General features: G+C 40.0%; 1 protein-coding gene across 3 annotated transcripts; it reads left to right on the top strand.

Moving 5' to 3' along the window:
• Positions 1 to 4,043: 4,043 nt before the first annotated feature.
• Positions 4,044 to 17,987, top strand: LOC111249278 (uncharacterized). Of its 3 annotated transcripts, none has more exons than XM_022802911.2 (12): positions 4,044 to 4,667; positions 6,306 to 7,063; positions 7,273 to 7,465; positions 9,801 to 9,927; positions 11,352 to 11,412; positions 12,296 to 12,411; positions 12,858 to 12,962; positions 14,995 to 15,081; positions 15,391 to 15,465; positions 15,796 to 16,070; positions 16,779 to 16,958; positions 17,139 to 17,987. In XM_022802911.2, coding segments are annotated over exons 1-12 (2,454 nt in total). In that variant the 5' UTR covers positions 4,044 to 4,665; the 3' UTR covers positions 17,614 to 17,987. The 3 variants fall into 3 exon arrangements, with proteins under 3 accessions (XP_022658646.1, XP_086843046.1, XP_086843045.1); XM_086986920.1 differs by having other exon boundaries at positions 6,303 to 7,063; XM_086986919.1 differs by lacking the exon at positions 15,391 to 15,465.
• The last annotated feature ends 1,555 nt before the right edge of the window (positions 17,988 to 19,542 follow it).

The raw sequence follows: 19,542 nt of genomic DNA, 5'->3' as shown, positions 1-19,542 counted from the left end.
ACAGCTTTTGCTACCACGTATCGCTTCGTATGTTTCGACTTTTCAGCGTTAAACGTTACTGTTAGCAAACAATTATTTCCTTATCTATCACACTAGCAATAATACATGTAGCGATACGTTCGAGAACTTCACCGGCCGGCGGAAGACGTCCAGCACTCCAGGCTGAAATGACTAACGAACGGGCACGGCAAAAGTTACGTTGTAACAACAGTTTTACGTATGCCTCGACAATAACGAGTAAAGGACACTGTATGCACGCGTTGTGCCAATGAAGCTTTAGTGATCGACGACACAATTGAAGTTCTGAAGAACCTGATGCTTGGATGATGATTGATGTTATTGTGATTTGAGCAAGATTCTAAACATCAAAAGCTGCTGCTGCTGCTGATGATGAAAAGATTCTGTATCATTGCGCCTGCTACCAATTTCGCTGTTCTATATGTTCTCCCGATGCTTGGGATAAGTGAAGCCTTTCTCCCCAAAAAAGCCTCTTTCTTACAATTCTAAGAACGAAATATTCTATGGAATGAAAAGCGAATGCGGAGGGGTCCAACAACAACGCTCGTCAAATGGCCACGCGAAGTTCTGCCATTAACTGAGCCAAGTGCTTTACACAGGCTACACTCAGGAATATCTGAACAAACATCGTATCACTAGCGAAATCAAACATCTCTTAATCAACACTAAACGGTCGAAGTTCGATATTGTGCCAATATGTTGAATTAACCGAAGAACAATAAACAATGATGACTCGTTTGCAGAAACTTAGACATGTTTGTTGACACCCACGAGACGCTTAGTTGTAAAAGCTTATTTTGGTTTGATCCCTTTAGCTAGAAGCGTTCCTATCGCTATGATTGATGAAAATAAAGATTATTATTGAGCCCGACGATATCGACCAAGTCCGATCGTTGCTGTTCGCCGTAGGTTACAGAAGCCTCAATCGTCAGTTACGGTTCAAAATTTTATTGCAAACGAGACAATATTATTTAGCTCCAAATTAGCCGAAACCATATTGGACCTGGCATAGATTTACTTAGAATTGCCTACCTCCACAGCGGAAGTTGCCACATTTGTCGACTGTTTACAAACATAGTAATATCATAATAGAGTCATATAGGTAATATTGATTATCATATTTTGTATATCGTAAATATAAACCATACTGGCCTTCTTCTAATAATTCAATTTGGACGCACATAGATAACAAAGACTGTGCCACAATCGAAATTTACATCAATGCATGTTGCCGAAGAAAGTAGAACTTCTAATGTGTAATGATCAGAACAAAAATTCGCGCTAAACTTCAATGTACCTTGCAACTTGGCTGTAAAAATAAGTTTTGATGCTGACGTTTTTCAGTGACAAACAACAACTGCTCCACTGTGATGATTTTGGCACGTAATCGGTTTCAGCGGTAGCTTCACATAAGTACAGATGCCATCCTTTCTACAAGTCGAACCATTACCTAGGTAGTAAGACAACGTGAAGACCCATTTTTCAAAGACCTAATAAAAACAGAAAAAACTGCTAGACGACAAGCCAATACGATGAGAAAGAGTTAGTTCCGTTCTGAGGTAGAAAAGTCAAGAACTCATCAAGCATACCTAGTTCATAAGACTTACCGACACCTACACACAGTACAGCCAGCATAACATCGTGCGTGCATGCATGTTGTGACGGTCCTTCAAAGACGCCGCTGTTCGGCACAATGCAGAAAGCGGAAACAAAATCAAATGAAAACGCACCATATTCCCCCATCTGCATATTCCAGACGACGTATCCTAGAACCCTCCACTTCTTTAGAGTTTATTTGATGTTGATTTCTACAGAATAATCAGGTACCGCGCGTTTATTACAGGACATAGATTAGGCCAGGTTACGGATAAAAGAAGCTTGAATCCTTCTAGCAAACACACAGACTAGTACCCAGGGCGCTGAATTCACTACGAATCTGTGCTAAATGCAGTGAAGTAGTTCATTCTTATTGCTTTTCAAGGTAGATTATATTAAATTTACAGAATACACCTGTATTCCAGAGTTGTTTTCCTTTCGACAGATGTTGTTTGTGCCCCCTTCGTATTTTCTCGTTTTCGACACTTGTTGAACCTTGGGCGTCCGCTTACTATTGCAACTGAATTTATTCCCTTTAAGAGTAAATCACTGTCGATCGCCTATGTCTTTTTCCGAAGACGTCGAGCCCGTTTTGCCATATGCGGAGTATTTCGGTGTATATAACTTTATATAATTTTGATCGAAAGGAAAAAAAACACGGGCTTAGCCGGACTTACTGACATGTGGTAAAAGGTAACATCTGCCTGAGACCTGAATCATAATCATTCGATCATTGATACGATGATGACAAGTTATCTTTGTTGCTCAAGCATATAGCTTTACCATCATGTATTGTCCATTCGTGATAACGAGCGCACACACTAGTGATAAATTGCAGTGATTCTCTGTACATAAATTTTAAGTAGTACATAACTAAGAATAGTCTGTTAGAAAGACAAGACAATTTAACTACACAAATGGCGCCTATATTTCAATAACAAAAACGCTTGTTTAACAACTAGCTCTGCGTGCGGTAGAGACGTTCATTCCGTTTACGAATGCGGGATTAACAGCGGAAGATATAGGAGGAAGGCGTGCGAAACGTTAGCGTCTAATCACTGATACAGATAACGTAGGCTTACCCTTTTTACGTTCCAAGGCCGAAACTAATAAGCTGAAAAGGATTACACCACAATACGTAGTTACAATATTTAAATGCAATATCTCCTATAATGGTTTCTGTGTAAATCAACAGCCTATTTAAGCTACGCTGTAACACATTACATAAACTTTTCATTTAAAAATACATATATTTTGTCATGACGACATGATCCATTCTTTGATTAACGTATAGACGTCAACGCGTCGACGTAATTTCCGTATATCAGAAAAACAAAATGAAGTTGAACCTCTTAAAGAGGTGTTTTTATCTAAAAATGCCTGCTTTTTAGTAAATACTTCTTAAAGTTCACTTTATTTATAGATGTTCTGTTTAACCCAGTATCAATTCTTATATGTGGTCCATCCCTATACGGTATATATTAAGCTTGAAGGTTTATCTAAAAGATGCATTGTTGCACGAAAAAAACTCTTTAGTTTGCATTTTCTAAAAAGGAAGTCATCTCAAGCGGTAACTTGGCAATATCGGAGGACCTTTGAAATTGCCATTGAGGACAGCAGGAAACCTCGAAATCATTAAACCTCTTCAGTTAACACTCACACAATAGCTTCGTGTCGGGAAGTGCAAAGGCCGCGGTCTATTTTCATCTGCAACGAGTCCTATACTCACACTGATTTGGCCAAAAAAAACATACAGATCTGCTGATTCAAATCTGGCCGTCGATGACACCCAGTCACGGCGTATGCGCGTCGCTCTTTTCATTAGGTCACTCGACCTTCGCAGTCCTACTTAACGGATTATTCGGCATACCGCTAAGCAGCTTACCCAAGTCCAGTCTTTATGTCGCCAACTAATTCGCTAGAGCTTTCAACTCATGTAGCTAGAGGTATTTCCTGCAATTGCTGCCACCGCTTCCGGCTCCATCTGTATGAACTAGAAAGGGCCAACATAAAGCTGATTGGAAAATTTCCACACATACACGTTAATCTTAAGCGGTAATAGTTTATTTGGCTGATTCTCCCTTTTATCTTCATCGCCAATAGACCTTTAGTTAACTCTAGCTTGATCCACCAGCTGCCCGTATACCATCCAGTAATAGTAGTGGCATCCAGTAATAGCCTAATTGTTTTCTAAGAGCAGTTTCTGGCCATAGGAGATCATCCAGACGTAACCTTTCCGTACGTCATCCTCTGGATCTTCCTTAGCTGTAAGCATTGATGGTGCACCGTTTGCGAAAGGGATTAACCTGCGAAGTACACATTGATATAGGAGGGTGTTAGCGTTCCTTTCTCGTTGTGTAGTGCTATTAGAATTATTGCAGCAGTAGTTTTGTTTGTAGAGCGTCCGTATAGCCGTTCCCACCGAACAGATTGCTCGCAACGGCCGTGTCTCACCAGCCGCGGCACCGATAGCACAGCTTTGATTGTTAAAGTGTCAGCTTTCCTTGAGTTTCTCGCCTCACCTAACGCGGTCGCCTACAATCGTTTTCGATTTGGTCCTAGTAGTAGTCGGCTTGTCCTATGCGGCTACACTTTCAGGAGCTGCGCTGCCTACTATTGCCACAGTCCGACGTTTGACCGGCAGTGAACGTGGCTACCAGTTCGTGCTCATCTGTGCCACAGGTCAGCGCCAATTCATAGTAAAACTGATAGGGACATTTCACTAGGATCGCGCGAATCGCTGACTCGCCCTACTGCTGGACGAGGCGGCGCTTTACCTCGCCAGTGGCTGTTACAAGACAACGCAGTAAAGCGCTGCCGGCAGAATGTCCGTCTCGTGACACGGAGATGAGGCGCGGGTGCCTGCCAAGCAGCGAAAATACCATGAAACGAATACACGTTGTGACTAGTGTATCAGCGCACATTTGCATTGCAGATATTTTGCCCAAGGATCTGTGAACTGCGAGTTAGGACAAGAAATCGGCAAAAACACTACTGCCAGCTCCGTGAATTGTTGACATCGGTCACGTTAATCAAACCCTGATCAACAAGATGTACGTAAATCTAGCGTAGATAGAGAAATGTGCAAGTAACGGAGAGCCTCAGGGTGGAACTATTAGGTATTGCACGATAGGAAATAAGTTGTTCTGCCGAAAAATGCTGAGAAAGCTCATTCGAGAAATGGGTCAAGTCTTGAAATTGGCGCGCTTCTGTGCTACGCTATAATTTTTGAGACATATACTAAATTCATATAGTAACATGCTGCTGCCCACAATGCCAACGGAGCTTTTAGTTAACCATCTGTAAAAAGTTATTAAACGATAAAACAGTAGGGAGTGGCGGTGAAGTTGTTTGTTTCCGCTTTGCCATGTTTGTTTTTTATGTCACTAACTGTAAGGCGTTCGAATTACAGAGTAACTAGTTAGTATAAAATTACCTCGTAGTCTTTCGAGGTCACTTCAAGATCTGCCGAAGTAACTCTTCAGTGTATCTCTCACTATCCATGATCCTTAGCGCGTTTGTCTTTGTTGCAATTCAATGCATCGGAAAGTCGCAGAAGTTACACGCAATGCTAAATTGCTAGAATTAAGATCGTTAAAGTTTAAGGGTTGATGAGTCTTTGAAAGCACGGCAATCTAAAGCATCCACACATTCTCATGCTAAACAGACGTACGTGCGTTTAGCGTACCTGTTTAGAGGGAACTGAATGTTAAGGTTAGATTTGGACAGCGTACTATAAACCGGACAAGCTAAACTTTCAGTTCTCCGTCCTTTCAGCTATCTTGCTAATGAACAGAAAACTTCAAGTAGAATCTTTACTTCGCAATAATAGGAGAAATGTCATTGGAAAAATTTTCTATAGTAGCCTTAAATTATTCCTATGATTAGTTTGACGCCTGGTTGTTGGAGGTTTTCAAATATGCAAAGTCTTCTGGGCTATTTGAAATCTAGTCTCTACAAAATGAAGGGTGTCAACTTTTTTATGTCGTTCGTTTGTTCTATTCTGTTTATGGTACCCACAAAAAATTGCTCGATTCTGACCTTAAGGAATTACCCGACTTTGCTATGCCAAATTCAGAGATTAATCAAATGGCTATAAACGCTTTCTTGGGATTAGTGTCAATCAGCTTATCTATCGTTGACGGCATGTAAGGGTCCACTCAAGTTCGCGCCTGAACAACACCACGTATCGGCCTAGTTTCTGTCAACGAAATTTTCTACTGAGGAAAAGCTAGTGATTTAGATTTATACGTCTGCTCCTACTTCTCACCTTAGACATATTCCGAATCGGCTAGTGTTCCTGCTAGATAGGTCGTTCCTAAATGTAGGCCATCACTTGAATGGGATCATTTTGATTTATACAAGCAATGTAACACACTGTGTAACGCAAGCACCACCAAAAATACCGAACTCCATATTTAAATTGTAATCGTCATAACCCGGTTCAGTGGGCCGACCCGTGCGGAGTAAAGATGTTTGTTAATGGGCAACCCAAACATCAAAAAGCCAACGCGTATTGCAGCGATTATAAATATTTACATATATTTGTTTCAGGTTTATCTGAATTCTCTGTTTATCTAAAGCACACGAAAATCGACATTTTATTTAGTTGTACCCTTTCCTAGATAAGCGTTTGTTCCTTTTGATGGTCACATTCTAAGAGCTCTATGTCCTAACCTACATTATAGCAGGCCTTTAACACATCGCTCGCATCCACCGTCGATTTCGTCGCAGCCTTCAGACATCTCTGGAGATACCCGGTCCTCGGGTCTGACAGGAACCCGTTCGGATAGAACCAGGAGCGGAGGCAGAAACGTCGATGAAAACAGACGCTTATATCAACGACACTCAGATACTACGCGGGAGCCCTCGCGAGACGACTCATACAATCGCGATCTAATGTCAAGGTCGCGACGGTACAAGGATGCGAAGTCAAACGAGATGAAAGATCGTGGAAGCGAACGAAACCAATATAAGAATTGGGAGCAGTCGTTTGAGCGTCATTCGGGGAAAGATTCGTATGAAGCAACCGACTGCAAACATGACAATGAACAATATGAAAACACCAACAGAAATTGTGCGCGTAACGAAAATGGTAATCGAGGAGCTCATCACGAAGCAAAAAGCGCAGAAAAACGCGGCAAGACATATAAAAAGCACAATTACCTAGATACCAAATTGTGTGAGGATTACAGCCTAAGACGAGTAACCTCGAAAGGTTGCCGCTTAAAGGATGACGGCGATAAATCTAAGCAGCAGTTCGAAATGGAACCTCTACAAAAAGCTGGTGTGTTAACAGAGGAACTGCGGCAAACCTACAGCCAAAAGTCCAAGGACAAGGATCGTAGCCAGGATGGTAATCGTGTCAATAATGAAGGCTCGCAGAAAAAGTTAAAGAAGTCTAAAGATGATGTAGAAGGAGGCGTTTCAGTAGAATTGCAAGGATCAAGTAAGTAAGTTGCAATGTCCTACAGAGCTTTGCGGGACGATATACAATGACTTCTTTTTTAATCAACTATGCATTGGTGTATATCGTTCGTAAGCTTGTGTGACAGTAGTAGCTTGCTCGTTCACGGTTCAATTTTTCGGAAAACTCTTGCACAGCTAAGGCCATATGGGTCTTAAGATACGGTTCTAATGCTTGCTTGTATTTCTTAGAATCCAAGAAGGACGAAAAATCGGAAGGGTCGAAAAAAAAAAATCAGTTAATGTATGACACGAAATACAGCAGTGGCCATTCGCGTGCTTCGGGCTCCTACCCAGTTAGGCCAACAGCTTCGCGGGACACATCCTACAATAAGTCGGACCCTCAGAAGAATGAAGATCAACCTAACCAAAACTCCTTAAACAGGTATTTCGCAAAAAAAAATACGTTTTATTCATATAGGCGTAGCCATAGGCGGGCCCTTTGTATGTGTAGATAATTTTGCATAGGAACAACCTATCCTTGATTAAAGAGGGGTGAAAGCCTCCAGAAAGTTTTAAAACAAACCCCATGACAGTTGGAGGGTCGTCATAACATTCAGAAGGAAAGGGCTAGGAAAACTAAACAGCCGATTTATTTAATGAAAACTATGTTACTGTTGTCACCCCAAACACACACACACACACAGATACATATATACCACCTCCTCAAAGCATGGACAAAAAAAGCAGTGCTTATTCGCTCGTTGGGATCGTTACGTTAAGGCAACGTAACTTTAACGTTACTTTAACGTTGGCCAGATGTAGGCGACTTTTTCTCAGTTGATAAATGCTGTTAAAGTTGCAAGTACCCAAGAAAGCCTCGTCTTCCTGTGCGTTTTGGTATAACCATATAGCTATTACTGCAATAGCCAATTTCTAACTATCGACAAGTACAACGAAATACTGGGCCTTGGCGCTCGCACTTACTCTAACTATCAAGTTCCGCAAATTATTTCAGTTGCATCCATCTCCGATTGGGTCTTGTATAGCCACGTTCCTTTCAGAACCTATTAAAATAGCTGAGAACCGAAAAGATGAACGATATATTTTACCTTCTTTATGGATACTTGAAATATTTAGTTTGATTTTTGTTTTGGCTTGCAGTAAAAACGTCGAATCGCTTCTTAAATGATTGCAATCAATCAATGTTTTTGGATTAGAACTTTGGATTAGAAACTATAGGCGAACAAGGGGCTAGAACCGAAAAAACTCAGAACTATAATATCCAGGCCCAAATTGATATCATATAAGTTTATGGGTAGGCCTATTTAACGCCGCTACAATAGTGCGTCTGTGATGTGTCCTGTGGACGTTATGTAACCTCCCGCTGGACATAATTTCAGACATAATCTGTTCCGCTACTGAATCATTTCTTTGCTTGTAGTAGAAAGAAGAAATCAATTTTTTGCCGTGCGTAACACACTTGTCGAAAAAACTAGTTTTTACATACGTCCTGTGAGATATTTGTATTGTAACCTAGCAGTACTAATTAATTCGATCAGTATCTACTACGACTATAGTACATAGCTTACACGTTCGCTACACCGCTCAGCAGGGGCTCACACGGATTGGATGAGCGGTGCCTTGGGGCATACCGACTTCATAGGACCGCGTCCGGATAGCTGTCATTTACTTTCACACAAAATCATAACTCACCGATCCATTCTATCCTAGGCGCTCACTGAGAACGAAACGCCGAAACACTTCGAATAAAAAAATTATTAACTATTGCAATTATTATTAAGTAAACAATATAAGTAAATATTTAATATCGACAATCTTGAACGATATTGATTTCCTTCGATGGATTAATTTAAATCAATGCAAACATTTAAAACCAAGATCTTCCACGCACTAGCAATAAACGGTGCCAGGTCGGGCAGGACATATTATCTAACAGCGGCCGCAGGACCAGCTTCAATTGGCTGAATAAATCGGGCTGATTTTCCTATACGCTGTGTGATTATCTACCGTAGTAGGGATTCCATTCGTTGATTATTATAGTTGTCTTTTTTCAGTTGATATCGGCCTGCAAAAAAATTATGGACGTAAAGCGGCTGGTTCTCTGCGGATGGCGCCAACCATTGGGTTCAGTATATTTGCTATAAATTAGCTGTAGGTTACATGGACATCATAGCGTAATGACAAATGCTCGGTTCAATCGATTCTAACGGTCGAGCATTCATAGGGCTTCCCAGGTAATATGTATTTCTGGGCATGATTCAGACTATTTTGAACGCTCTACTAAGTTCACTTTGAATAGGTCAAATATTGCTAGCATATCAACAGGCTCAAAATGCTCGCGTTCCCATTGATGTATTTTTAGTTCGTTCTCGTTCTAGCAATTACCTATGGTAAAATTACAAACATGGCTGGAACATGTTGCAAAATTCAGTGAAACATAAAGATCAGTTTTTAGAGCACTCAATGAAACGTGGTTCATGTGACACAAATAACCCCGACGGATTTAGTGGTTTAGAACAATCTCATTTGTTGTTACAACATACGAAACGTTGTTAAAAAATCTACGAAACGAAACTAAGTCGAAATAGTCGGTCTTAACTTTTAAAGTATCCTCCGTAAGTTATCTGAAGCACAGTTTTACTTGTAATAACAGAAAGTTTTCAATTAAAGGTTACCTTCTTCATGTTAGTCTCAGCTTGCATACGACAAGAGCACATCCTTTGATCGATCTTACCGGTTTTATTTACGTATTGAAGGTCTGTTACTGTCAGGCGTGCCGGCACAATATTAAACGCCAGAGAGTCGAAACTCGCAGCGGACTTTGTGATGGAAGAACCTAGCCTATTACGAGCAGCCGCTTACGTTGCCGCAATCATCTCTGCTGTAAGATCATCGATATTCTATTTGTATCGTTTCTTCAGTAATTGGGTCAATAACTTTAAAATTATTGTCATATAAATAGATATCTCTGTTTAACAATCGTCAGATTCATATACCTTGGGCTGGTGGCAGTCGTTCGCCGATAAGACGGCCGCAATACTTCCCTAAATCGAAACGAGCTCTATTTTTTTTTTCTCTAAATATTAGATTTATGCCAATGCTTTCCAGCTAATTAACGAACAAGAACGTTTCACGGGACAGTAACAGATTGTTTCCTAATTGAGCTTCTTTTTGCGCAGTGTTTTGACAAGCAGCGTCTCAACTGAACAACGACCTTTGATTTTTTTTTAAGTTTATTAAATAGTCTGAAAGATTTTCATCGAGCAGGTTCAATATAGGGTGCGATCGCAATTACCGTTATCCTGTAATGAAGCAATTATTTGAGGATCTCTACCTTTTCTTAACTATCGCCCCATATGGTCAATTGCATTTAAACAATAAGGGTATCCACGGTCACCACTTTGTACCACACGCAATACGCTGATTTATATTTTTGGCAGTCAAATGTTGACCGTACTCCAATACATTTTGTTTAAAAATGATGCAGAAAGGTAGGCACTAAGATGGATGAACGGGGCGCGTATAGCGGCACGGAAAGATAATAAATCGACTCGCCTTGATTGGCATATGTCAAGCAGACATGACATAAGGATCACTGGTGGCCGTCCGGGTCGCGGCAGGCCTCTGAATTCGAAGACTTTTATTGGCTGAATCCTGTGTTTGGTAGTCGCCGAGGGCTCATACAGGCGTGATATCTCATAGATAGTCTGGACCGACGCCTCTCTATCCACAAAAAGAAATTCTCGTTCTGGGTTTTCTTCCGATTTAAAATACAACTCGCTAACTTCAGCTCGGAATCACAGAAACAAATAGGCACTAGTCGATGATCTGTGTCGAACAGTCTCTGCGTCACTCATACATAAAGTTTCGCCTTGAAACAAAAAAACGGATCTGTATGTTTATCCAACACAGAATAAGAATTTAGCAAAGGAGTATATTTTGTCAAATGGTTAACCTTTTACCAACCATATGGGGCATCCTGCCAATCTGCCGCATGTTGGATTGTATCTTGTCAGAACCCCTCGAGAACTACGCGAAAATGATCAGAGAGATATCCTTTAGAACGAAATCGTTTGACTCTGAACGTTGAATGCCAGAGCGCGTTCTAGAGATAGGACAGTATTTGACGATTTTCTGATTTCAGATCTGACATATTTTCATATGTAGCAATTGATATATAGCAGCGTTTTTTTTTTAAATCTATTTTACTATTAGTATACTTTTTTGCTATAGAGCAGTGTATTGAAATGGTTCTTTTTTGGAGGGTATTTTCAAAACGAGACTATAAAAATCGATTGCATTTTCAGCTCGACGCACTTTGTGGGATACTCGGCGGAGCTTTCATTCTCTATAATAGAAAAGACTACAGTAAGTAAAGATATTCTTTGAAAAAGTTTAGTATTATTTGAACTTTGCCTTACTGAGGGCGCTGCTCGGCACCCTTTAGCCATGCGCTTTGATGAGCTCGTTATTTCCTAATACATTTCCGCGCAAAGATTGTTTCACGTTCCAAAATGTTTCTAGCGATGGTCGTGTGATAGAATACGAGATGTAAAATTCAGTAAATCTCTTTAGAAACGACAAAAAAGCAACTGGGTTATGTGAGACTGAAAAAAGGCAACGACAAAGCCCATATCTGTTTACCGGATTTATAGCTGTAAAGCAAGTAGGCTGGTTCCTATTGAGTGCAGAGACAAATTGTCAGCCTAATTTGGAATTCTGGGGTACTGCTGTGAAATTTGTCCTTGTTCTGAACCGCGATTGTTGCATATTTCCTTCGACAAGCCTATTCGTTTGTCCTGTTTCGTGACAGCAGGACAGAGACATAAGTTAAAGCATTACATGACATGTATAAATATACACTGGTAACATGTCGTGATTTGATTCCAAGAACGAATTTCCTAGGCTTATATCTCTTAGATGATCGTTAATGTAGATAGATACAAAAGTCACTTGGTAAATTTGTGCTGTTCTTAGCATTTGTGTAGAGATAAACAATGAGAGTTTTACTAGTACAAGGCCGCAAATTCTATTATCACTGTATTTTCTAGAGGAACCACAGATTATAATAACGCTATGACCCCAATGCCTGAATTTGTTTAGGCCGCAAATCTATCTCGATATCTAATAAATGTCAGCCAATTAATCCGATGGTATAAATCGGGTGTAGAAACCGTGAAGTTATTAAATTTGTTTCGAACACTAACAAAAGATCGCGTACGACTTCTTCTCTTTTTATATCGTTTTCAAGTTGCCACCGATGCCGGTAATACTGAAAGGAATTATAAGGATTATACAATGTATACATATCTGACCATTCATAGTCTCTCCTTCGTTTCCAGTGGAGTTTTCCTCCTAGCTAATAAGGTTGGTAAATAAAGTAACTTATAAAGGTATTGTTAGCTATTTTTTAGGTACTTTGCAAAAATGTTCAATGAAATTGGATTATTTTTATACGTTTCATCGTGATTTAACATGTATATATATAGCATGAAAAAACGTTTAAAGTTACCGTTTACGTTCAAAGTTAAACGCAGACATTAATACAGTTCAAACCTAAAGCTCGCAACGCCTGTTGATGATAGACTGGATTTGCAGAAGCTTGTAATTTGTTTTTTTATTCCTAATATTGTTATCGTGTTCAGAAATCTCTGATATGGTTAATATGACAGCACCGACAAGATCTCGTTAAATCAACCACGTAGGCAACGTAAACAGAGCAGCGTGCATCAGTTTGTTACGTCGAAATCGGAACGTTTTCGTACGTACTTCGTTAATCCTAACAAATAGTTGCTTTTCCTAATCCCTTTCAGAAAGGACATATAAATTCGATTATTTTCTGGATATCTATCCAGATATCAATTTCAATCGTTTTTACCGCGGGAATCATTCTTTTTCTCACACAGGAGCTACGACAGGTAGGTCACACTGACAAGTTAGAAAGCGAACATTTAACATTGACCCACGTCAATACACATAACTTTGTCGTTAGGCTAACGGTTAGACGTCTCAGCCCTAACACTTCCGACCCGATACTGTTGCCTGTAGGCTGATCTAAATATATCGGAGGAATAGATAGTATATTTTTTTTCTACCCATAACGGATATAAGTAAGCGATCGATTTCTATTAGAAAGTCAAATGCGGATTTAAATATGGATTGTTAGCGTTGTGACTCCCACGACTTCTCCGCCCCACGTAAATTAATTAATTTCAGAAATCCATTATCAAGCTACAAGTACCACTGTGGCTGATCGTTGCGACACTGATCGAGGTAATGGTATTAACAGGACAGCAGATATAGATGATGCAAGCTGAGAGGTTAGATCTCAAACAGGTGCCGTCGGCCAAGTCAAGTTATTTCTCTGAAGATAAAGCCCCACACTTGTGACACACAACGTCGGTTTGAACAGAATCAGGCCCAACGTAATACGACAAATTAACGGGGCCTTTTGACAATTATCGCCGGACAATGAATATGTTTTGATTGTATGATCCTGTGTCCCGGATACTTTAAATTGAATGGAGAAGCTATTGACGAAGATAATCCGTTCGTAGGCCCACCTTCAAACTTCTACTTCTCGTTTTAAATTGCTCGTGTTCAATACCTACCTCGTGCAGAAATTACGCTTTCTTGCACTTTATGGTTTCGAGGTTTCTTTATGGTTCGGGGTTTATGTACAAGCTGTTAGTGATGACACGTTTGCCAAGTTACTACGAAATCGGCCTTTCTACCCTTAAAACCGCCCTCTTTAGAATACATGGATCATACAAGACGATGTTATGATTAACTGTCCTGAAGCCTCCTGAGCTGGTAGTGTCTAATACTTACATAGCAGAAAATACTTCAGTCTATCGCCACAGCTTTTCACTCCCATCCTTTTGTATTCCCTTCTGTATATCCCGCGGTTTATATTAGGATTTGCGGCAGCTGTAAAAAGTTAAAGCCATTTTTCCCGGTAGAACATAATCCCGGTTTTTCTAGCTGTAGTTGCCAAGCGGGACAACTGTAAAAAAGGTACCGTAGGACTTCTTCCGATCCCATGGTTCGAACGTAAGAAAAACTGTTACTAACGGACCCAGCTAAAATGTAAACACTGCGCCACTGTTGAAATCAATTAATAAACTAATTTGCACGAAACAAAGTACGAAAATTCCTGAAATTGCTGTTTGACCTGCTTGATAACTACAAACTACTAAATTTAAAACTTCGCTACGGGCTAATTGCCCTTTTGTGGGCCTAATTCCTGCATACATGATTAATTAAGTCCTCCAGGACCTAAACATACCTTTTTCCGTGTTTTTATCTCGTGTAAGTTATGCCATACATGTAATTGCCCTAGGAACGCTCGGAACATAGCTAAAAACCTCGACAAGGCCCAGTTCTTAGTTATCCTTCCTGTTTAATTATTACGCTTTAATTACGCACGAGCTGTATACGGCGAAGCTGAAAACTACTGCTTTGAGTTTCGACAAACGTAAAAGAATTTGATTTCGATTTAGCATTAGAAAAATTTAAAAGAAAAAAAACGATTTTTAAATAACCATTGACGTTTTTGTACTAGGGATCTGGGTGCTTCTTATTCTCACCGCTATCTCTTGTGCTGAACATAAATAGTGTTTTTTTTCCAGGTTCGGCAACTTTCTGTACAAACGCAGTTCAGAACATGGAGCCATTTCGTAAAACTATTTTGAGGAAGTGTTGCCTTAAACTTAATGCCGCTTACGCCTCGCTTATTTTCGGCGTTTGTTTAGATACCATAATATCGGGCAGCTTTTCGCATAGATTTTGCCCTGCGCCTGACAGGACCCTGGATATATTTATACTTTTTTTTTCCGGATAATGTAAACCCGTTGTACATGGTTGCTTTTTTGCGTCGTAGGGTAACGTCGTCAATTGACATGAGATTTTGATGAATGACTGACTCTTACATTAAAATTGCGTCTGCAGAATGACGTTACAGAACTCTTTGAAGGTAAAAAGCTCTTGGTGATGTTGTACTTTTCATCATTGTTGCTGACGTTAACTATAGTCAGGGTAAGTTGATCATTTTACTAACGTATCGTACCGAACTGGTCGATCATTTGATTATACTGGGATGTTTATCATGAAAGATTATGTCACAGTGTTTAGCTGATAGAATGTGTTAGCGCTGCCTGAAGTATACGTTGTTTTTATTTACTGTGCCCGACAGAGTCCAAAAACAGCGATTTTTCGTTTATTCCTTCAAGGGAAAAACGCCACCTCGGACATTCATGAAACACTATTTTTTTATTAAAGAGAAATTCAGTTTGTAAAGATAGTAGTGCTAGGTAGTGGACTTTAATTAAAGTTGAATTCTTTCAGGTTATAAACATTTTAATCGCATGGCGACGTTACAAGAAATTGATCTGGCTGCCCCGAAGAGGCCCATGTGTGTCGGTACGGTTATTTACCGCAAACATTAAATGTTTGCTTTAGCTTCACAAAATCTGTGTTATATGTATTTCTCCGTAAAACTCTCTAACGAAATAAACGTTTCCTGCAAAAAATACACACTGCTTGAAATGTACTTACATCGGATTTACGATTTGAAGTCTCTCGTAATATAAACTGATAAACATGAATTTGAAACATAATTTACTATGTTTGGTTTATCATCATCGCTTAAAAGCCATCGCGTTGCAACTTTCCGTGTTGATCACGCCCTGTTAACAGCTTCTACAAAAGTGCTTCTGTTCCAACAATGCCATTCAATCATTTTAATTAAAGGGCGCCAAATCTCACCCAATAACCCGGCTGGGGGTTACGGAAACTGGACAGCTCTCGTTGGAAGATCGTTACTCTGTAGTCTTGGATGAATTGCGAGCTTCGAATGTGGAAATTTCGCAACGCCAGCATAAAGATACTAGAAAAGATACTTCATATCGAAATCACGAAAAAGCTTCTCATCATTCGAAGAACGGCGGCGTCTTCGCCTCCGAGTTGAACTATGCTGACCATTTACGATCCGAAAAAAATGGGCCCACAGCCCAAACCACGTTGGGGTGGGTTTCCCAAATTTACCCTGCTTAGTTCGGTAGCATTTAAGCAATAATAGATAACATCTGACGGACGCTCTATGAGGACAATCACAATATAATGAAAGACAGCTGTTTGTTTACATATGGTATTATCGCCGATTTATATTATATAAGTTCCAACAAACAAATGTATATGCTGAACAAGAGGTAGTCGAATCATTAATATGTTCGAATTGGCATATTTTTTTTTATTTTTTAACAATTTTTGGAAAAATTATTCCAGAAAGGTGATAGAGTCATTACAAAGCCGGCTTCGTTTCTTGGTATTACCTCTGTGCCTTTAAGTTTTATATACAATGCATTACTTGATTCTATTCTAACACAGTAATCCTATGCTCAAGAAAAATCTTATGATTCTTTCAGTAATTCTATTGCACAAATATAGGTCCGCTCATATCGCTTTCAGTCAATATTGAACACTGCATTTGCTATGGACCTTATTTCTTTTGAAAACATCGTCAATAAGGCAGTCCCCACCTTATCGAAGCCGTATTCATTAAACGAAAAATAATAGAATTCACGTTTTGATCGCCTCCGATAAAATCAATGGTATTGCGCACTGCTTACTCATTAATTAAATTCAAGTAATTCAGCTTCAAAGGACATTGACAGCTTTGTCATATAGTTAGGTAAATTGGGATAAATTAGACGTTTTGCATCAAATGATTATAGGTCGATTCGGGTCGGGACGAGCAACGACGGAGCTGCAGTTAGTGCGCCTATGCAGGTCGTAGTCGAGGTCCACAATCCATCCAAGGACGGCAGCGTGAGGAGTGCAACGTCACAAAGCTCAGGAGGGACGATATCAACATTTACCAGCCAATCTATTCCAAGACAATTCAGTCTAGCTGAGTAAGAAAAAGATCGTTTACAATCAATGACCCATCTTCGGCTTTCGCTGATCGCATCTCCGGTATTTTGTTAACCACTTAGCTATGGTACTCTTCAATGGGTTGTAATATAACGGTTTCTCATGACAATGTAAACTATTTCTGACGTCATCTTACGTTTGTGGTGGAATACTTCTTGCAGTATTGATGTGGCGAAAACCATTACTACACGTGGCTGCATCAACAAGTCAACCGCAACCAACGGCCGACTGACAAATCGACCCTCGTACGAAAACAGTAGTACCAGAGAACATCCTTCTATGGAGTACTTCTGCGAGTATTGTTCAAGGGATGAAAGATCTTACGACCTGGACAGGCCTCAGACGGATAAGCAGTCGGAAGACTATGCATCCCAATGGTCCTGTCCCCGGCTCGTCCAGGCACGTAGGTCGCGTCTGGAACCGTGGAACAATTCGAGTCATTTTATACAAGATGAACGAGAAAAATCAGCACTGAAATTGTGCAAGTCACCCCCAACAGGAGCTGTGCCCGCTGTGGGTAACCCTGAGCAGTGGGCACGCTTCCGAGGCCGAAACCTACATCATTATGGAGCTGATTCGACGGGCGAACTTCGGAAACTTGCTTTCACTGAACTCGAACCGAAACCTGATTATTAGCGGCTGTCGATGATGGGTGACGACCTACTAGTCATTTTTTAATACGTTCAATAAAATCGAATGCAAACGATTTTTTTATTGTAGAAAATTGCTTGATATCATACAAACAAATCATACGCTTGATTTTATTATGACACCATGGCATTTTATAACGCATAAACGTCACGCTGAGGCAAACGTTACAGCGTTGGTATAAGAGACGTTAACCACAGAAGGAACTGATTGTGTTAGAAATCCCTGATAATTACACGGTACTAGTGAAATGAATATTTTTTGGGATATTTCAACGGGTAAGAACCAACTAAATGTAAGAAATGTATCCTTTTACAAATAAATCCAAGGTGTTAGTTTGTTATAAAATCAAGGTGTAGAGATATTACCGCGTTCTCTAATTTGTAGCAGTATACATCTATGGAGGCCGTATAATATTCGATCATCTATTCAATACGTATATATATACACGTTTTTTCATGCACGAGCTAAAGTAACTCGTTAGGACAACAAAAATATTTACGTGTACGAGCCTTGTCCATTTTTGATATTCGATAAGCAGCCCCAAATATAGAACATTAATAACAAACATCTTTTTTTAAATCGAGCTTTACACTTCAAAGCTGCATTTCTTAACTGGATCATCGCCGGGACGTCGCTAGGGCGTTGCTGAAACATTTAAATTTTTTCATGGAGTTTATATATGTATGCATGCACGCACGTATATTTTCAGTCAGATTGTTTATTAGCCTTAAACTCTCTCTCCCTCTCTCTCTCTCTCTCTCTATATATATATATATATATATATATATATATATCGACCATAGTTTTGAGCACTGCGGAGGGTCCGTACTAATAAAAAAAGAGCCATCTGACTAAAATTGACAAAATCGACTTTCTTTTTATGAAAAATACACAACAAACTAAAAGAGTTTTTTTTTCAGTGCAAAACGACTCCATGGACCGTTTCGCCTTAAACAAGTAGACTCAAGCCTGTTTGCATGGCAATTCTTCATAGATACGCTAGAGGATCGTGCTTTCTGGTGCCTAATAAGGAAGCTAAATTTTATTATCTTTCCGGGTTAATAAGCATTTGTTTGTTTGGCGCGCACGCGACCATGCGCATACACATACGCCAGAGATGATCTCGAAATTTTTGGCGGCAAACTCCATTGTTTTTCTGGGGGCAGTTGACTTGACGAGAAAACGCTATAAGAATAAATGTATGCCACAAGAAATCCACAAACAGCCTTCGCAAAACCATGCTATGAACTTATGGTTTTTGTCTAGTGCGATTGGCAATGAGGCATAGTTCTGTAGAAAGGCAGGACGAGATACTTGAACGTCGGCGATAAATTTGTTTAGACAGTTTACTAAAATTATTCCATGCAGTTGAACTTCGTTTTCATTGTTACACAGCTCTACTCGGTTTCGGTACTTATTTGTAAGCAGTGTTTTCTAAATAGCAAGAATTATACCGTATATTATACAGACAAAGGACGATTTATCACAAACAAGTTAGTATTTTAGTCAACTTACCTGGACAAAGTGACTGTCGCGACGCCTATTGGCTGCCATGAGAGCCCGGGCAAGAGAGGTTTTAGATTGCATCGAAGCATGCACTTCTTCAATGACACATTCAGACACGACGTTACAATCTATCTCCACTCACAAGCTCTACGTTAGCCGTAAGGAAAACAAAACATCCCATCTTCGCTGAGAGTCATGTCTACCGGTTAAAGCATTTGTTCGGCTTAGGCTTTGATAACTGCATGCATAACACCTGCGCATTAGACGCACTTGACCAAGGCCCAGCGGACAATGCAACCGACCTTTTTCCTAGGAATTCAACATTTTTCAAGGACCAACTGAAGTAGTTAAGATCCCAGAATTTCTCTTAGATAAAACATGAAATCTCTTTTGCGGGGTTGCCAACCG

This window comes from Varroa destructor, unplaced genomic scaffold (assembly GCF_002443255.2).
Source record: "Varroa destructor unplaced genomic scaffold, Vdes_3.0 BEIS01000004.1, whole genome shotgun sequence".
Classification (NCBI taxonomy): domain Eukaryota; kingdom Metazoa; phylum Arthropoda; class Arachnida; order Mesostigmata; family Varroidae; genus Varroa; species Varroa destructor.
Note: the sequence above shows the minus strand (reverse complement) of the source record. Positions and strands in the feature narration are given on the sequence as shown.